This window comes from Arctopsyche grandis, unplaced genomic scaffold, assembly GCF_051622035.1.
Source record: "Arctopsyche grandis isolate Sample6627 unplaced genomic scaffold, ASM5162203v2 HiC_scaffold_123, whole genome shotgun sequence".
Taxonomy (NCBI): domain Eukaryota; kingdom Metazoa; phylum Arthropoda; class Insecta; order Trichoptera; family Hydropsychidae; genus Arctopsyche; species Arctopsyche grandis.
This window is the reverse complement of record NW_027518468.1, coordinates 10,994-15,644: the sequence shown is the minus strand read 5'-3', so window position 1 is coordinate 15,644 and position 4,651 is coordinate 10,994. Positions and strand designations below refer to the sequence as shown.

At 28.8% G+C, this 4,651-nt stretch overlaps 1 protein-coding gene across 1 annotated transcript; it reads right to left on the bottom strand.

Moving 5' to 3' along the window:
* Positions 1–649: 649 nt before the first annotated feature.
* On the bottom strand, positions 650–3,214 carry LOC143921992 (uncharacterized). Its single transcript, XM_077445289.1, has 2 exons — positions 1,869–3,214; positions 650–911 (listed from the first exon to the last, which is right to left on the bottom strand). The coding sequence occupies exons 1-2, from the start codon at positions 3,212–3,214 to the stop codon at positions 650–652; spliced, it is 1,608 nt and encodes a 535-aa protein (XP_077301415.1).
* Positions 3,215–4,651: the final 1,437 nt, after the last annotated feature.

The window sequence follows — 4,651 nt, the reverse complement described above, 5'->3', positions numbered from 1 at the left end:
TCATTTATTAAAATTAATGGTCGATTACACAACCCCTTGCCTTGTGCCATCTGAGGTGACGTAAACTCTTCAGTAAATAAGTATTTAATCATTTATTAAAATTAATAGTCGACTAGACAAAACGTAAATTAAAAATCGAAAATAAACTTTAAAACTAATTTATTAAATAGCATTAGATGGCTACAAACAACTCTTTTTCTAACAGGGGGTTTTTAAAATATAAAATCTGATTATTAAAAAAAGTATTTTTTATGCCTTAAAATTAACATAAACGGTTGTTTTTCAGGTTGCCACTTTTGCCTTTCAGCGTTAGAATCTTGTTTCACATCAATAATATCCATCATTTTTACAATAACTGTTGGATTAAAGCAAATAAACTATGTAATAAATAATCACAGACTTTGATTATCTTCAACTATATTTGTTAAAATAGTATTAGATAAATAACCTTTAATACTATTTGGCCTTCAGATAACAACAATATGAAATAAATACGCCCTTTGTCTAATTTACCTTTAAATAACAACAGTATGAAATAAATAACCCTTAAAATCTAAATTGGCCTTTAAATAATAACAGTTTTAGATAAATAACCTTTAAAATCTAAATTGGCCTTTAAATATTAACAAAACTTGAAAAAACTAGATTTTTATTGATCAAGATATGAACCTTTAAACACATTGCCTTTAATCACAATTTTTTGAACCGCTTCTTTTCTATTTGCCATTTCTATTACTCTCTCTTCTACACTATCTAATGTAATAAGTCTATAAACCATAACATCTTTCTTTTGACCCAATCTGTGAGCTCTATCCATAGCTTGTTGATCAACTGTAGGATTCCAATCACTGTCATAAAATATTACTGTATCGGCCGCCGTTAAATTTATACCAACACCGCCGGCCCTAGTACTAAGAATAAAAATGAATAAATTTTTGTTATTTTGCCACTGATCAACTAGCTCTTTTCTATGACTGATTTTTGAAGATCCGTCCAATCTAAGGTATGAAAATTCACGTTTTACCAAATAATCTTCAAATAAATCCATCATTTTAGTCATCTGAAAATAAATTAAAACTCTATGGTTTTCTTCTTTTAATTTCAAAAGAAGAATATCAAGTTGTGCTAATTTACCAGAATCGGCAATAAACATGTTTAGTGGTGGAACTGAGACTAACCTGTCCATATGAGAAAGAGAAATTGGCTTTGAAAGATCAGTCAAATTAGTGGTTATGTGTTTATTAAAAACCTTTTCAGTTACAAATTTAAATCTTTTAATTGAATTCTCAATTAACACCCTTCTCCTTACAATCTCATTTTCAATAAAAAGTTTGTCTTGATCAGGCTCGAAATCGTTACGAATCAAATTCTTATGAGCAATGTCATTTTCAATAAAAAGTTTGTCTTGATCAGGCTCGGAATCTTTACGAATAAAATTCTTATGAGCAATGTCATTTTCAATAAAAAGTTTGTCTTGATCAAGCTCGAAATCTTTACAAAGAAAATTCTTATGAGCAATGTCATTTTCAATAAAAAGTTTGTCTTGATCAAGCTCGGAATCTTTACGAATAAAATTCTTATGAGATTTATTGGCAATTAAACGCCCATTCGAAGAAATTTTAAATAGTTGGGGCTGTTGATCACATGACTTTTCATTTCGGATAAAATTCTGAACAATTTCTTGATTAAATTGTGAGTTAGAACGTGGCAATTTAACCAATGGGAGTTTTCTAGGTTTATTTAATGTTGTAACATCAGTTTTTGGTAAATTCATTTTAGGATTTTGAGTAGCTTTAAGTTGATTTTCTAAATCATTCAAAATACCCGTAGCACAAATTGGAATATAACGAGTATAAAAAGATCTAAACCCCACATATCCATTTTCACCTACACAAAGGAGACTAAAGGGTGGTGAAGGCTCTAGTTTTTCAAATAAATCAGGATGATTGCAAACTTTTTTTAATTGCATTATGATATTTTCATAATCCATTTTACTTTCAATAATTTCATCATAAAGTACTTTTTGTCTACTATTCATTTTACAAAACACATTAACCACTTCTTTACTTCCAATTTCATCTTTAATGTCACTTTTATTTCTCCTTAACATAAATGGTTTTAACATTGTGTGGAGTTTATCAATTTGATCTTTTTCTACCCCCGTTTGACTTTCAATATCTTTAGAAAACCACTCACTAAACTCTGCCAAAGAATCAAAAAGTGTAGGCATAATAAAATGTAACAGTGACCATAGTTCCCTCATTCCATTTTGTATTGGGGTACCAGTAAGAAGTAATCTGTTACGGGCTTTATACCCTAATAAAATATTCCATCGTTGTGAATTTATACTTTTTATAGCTTGAGCTTCATCTAAAATCATATATTGCCATTTAATACGACTTATAAATGATTCATCTGAAACGGCAACTTGATATGAAGTTACAATTACATTAGATTTCTTAAGTTGTTTTCTTAAATCTTTACGTTCCTGTATGTTTCCCCAATAATTTAAAACACTGAAATTTGGTGTAAATCTTGAAAGTTCAGAAGTCCAATTATGTAAAGTACTGGATGGTGTAACAATTAAAAAAGGGCCCCAAACACCTTCATTTTCAGCTAAATGCGCTAGTAGTGAAATTGATTGTATTGTTTTCCCTAAACCCATGTCATCTGCTAAAATTCCATTTATTCCCTGATTATAAAGATTAACTAACCAATTTAATCCCTTTAATTGATGCACTTTTAGTTTTCCTTTTAACATCTTGGGCTGTGACACTGATTGATATTCATATTTTTCTAAGTTTGTTACTTTACCCCCCTCTTGTTCAAATTCTTTCAGGTGTAACAAATGAGCAGATGCAGCTTGTGCTACTTTACCATCCTCTTGTTCAAATTCTTTCAGGTGTAACAAATGAGCAGATGCAGCTTGTGCTACTTTACCATCCTCTTGTTCAAATTCTTTCAGGTGTAACAAATGGCCAGATGCAGCTTGTGCTACCTTTGGCTCTAATTCACCCACTTCATCTTCTACTTTTCTTTTTTTATTTAAAAAAAAACTAGCAAACGCTTCTGTTTGACTCATTAAATAATTGAATTTTCTTTTTTGTCTTAAACATTCCTTTTCTTCTTCTTCTTTTTTACGTTTTATTTCTTCTTCTTTCTCTTCCTTCTTCTGTTTAGCTACTTCGACCCTCGTACTCTTTCTAATTGACATGTTTAATTCTTTGTTAATTCGTTTACTCTTTAAACTGGGATTAGTTTTAGATGTACGACTAAGACTCCTCTTTAATTCCCTACTACACAATACGGCTATCTTCTTCTGTTGACTTATTATATTTTGTTGATTTATATAAAATTGCTTAAAACTTTTACTAATTCCTTTTACTACTAATTCATATTGTTCTTCTGGGCTCTTTAACAATTTTGGCTTTTGTTGATTGGAACTTTCTTTAAGTAAAAGAAACACTTTTAATTCATTTGGGCTGCTTTGGTACTCCGTTGAAATTGTCTCATAAGTTCTATTTGGAACTGGGATATTCCTTTTTTCACCATCAAAGATTTCTTTTAGTTTCTCATTTTCATAATCTCTCATGGGTTACGAAATACGAGGGAATTTAATCCTTTTGTAATGAGTGAAAGCGGATGTACAAAATTTATAAAGTTTACTTATAAATATTTAAGGAATAAAGGAAGGACTAAAAAAACTAGAAAAAGATGTAAAGAAGCACTGTAAAATTGATAGAAATAATTAAAATGCAGTATTTTTATTTAATATAAATGGGAAATTTTTAGGTACTCCGTATATTATACTTTAGCCAACGTAATTTAAAAAACTGCAGTTAAAGGCGTTAAAAGATTGAAATGGAATGTGTAAGGCATCATAACACTGAAAAAAGATCAGAAATATATATAAATCGCTGTTATAAAATTGATATTATTCTAAATAAAAATCGAAATATCTCTTTTGCGGGTATAAAATAAATTGGAATGTGTAAGGCATCATAACACTGAAAAAAGATCAGAAATATATATAAATCGCTGTTATAAAATTGATATTATTCTAAATAAAAATCGAAATATCTCTTTTGCGGGTATAAAATAAATTGGAATGTGTAAGGCATCATAACACTGAAAAAAGATCAGAAATATATATAAATCGCTATTATAAAATTGACATTATTCTAAATAAAAATCGAAATATCTCTTTTGCGGGTATAAAATGAATTGGAATGTGTAAGGCATCATAACACTGAAAAAAGATCAGAAATATATATAAATCGCTATTATAAAATTGATATTATTCTAAATAAAAATCGAAATATCTCTTTTGCGGGTATAAAATGAATTGGAATGTGTAAGGCATCATAACACTGACAAAAGAACAGAAATATATATAAATCGCTATTATAAAATGAATTGGAATGTGTAAAGCATCATAACACTGATATACGATCAGAAATATAACTCTTTTGCCGTTATAAAATTGAAATGTAAAATAAAACATCAAAAATTGATATTAGTCTAAATAAAAGTTACAGAGAAACACACGAAGAAAACTAACAAGTATTAACAACATCAGCTTAAATAAATCCAACATTTTTTTAAAGTCTAAATAAAAGCAGAAATATATCTCATTTGCCGTTATAAAATT

Bases quoted from the DNA above. Each gene is read 5' to 3' on its own strand.
- LOC143921992 (XM_077445289.1), bottom strand. From the start codon at position 3,214: ATGTCAATTAGAAAGAGTACGAGGGTCGAAGTAGCTAAACAGAAGAAG. The intron at 912-1,868 runs GTTTAGATCTTT...TTTTATTCTTAG, and splicing joins GGTGAAAATGGATATGTGGG to TACTAGGGCCGGCGGTGTTG.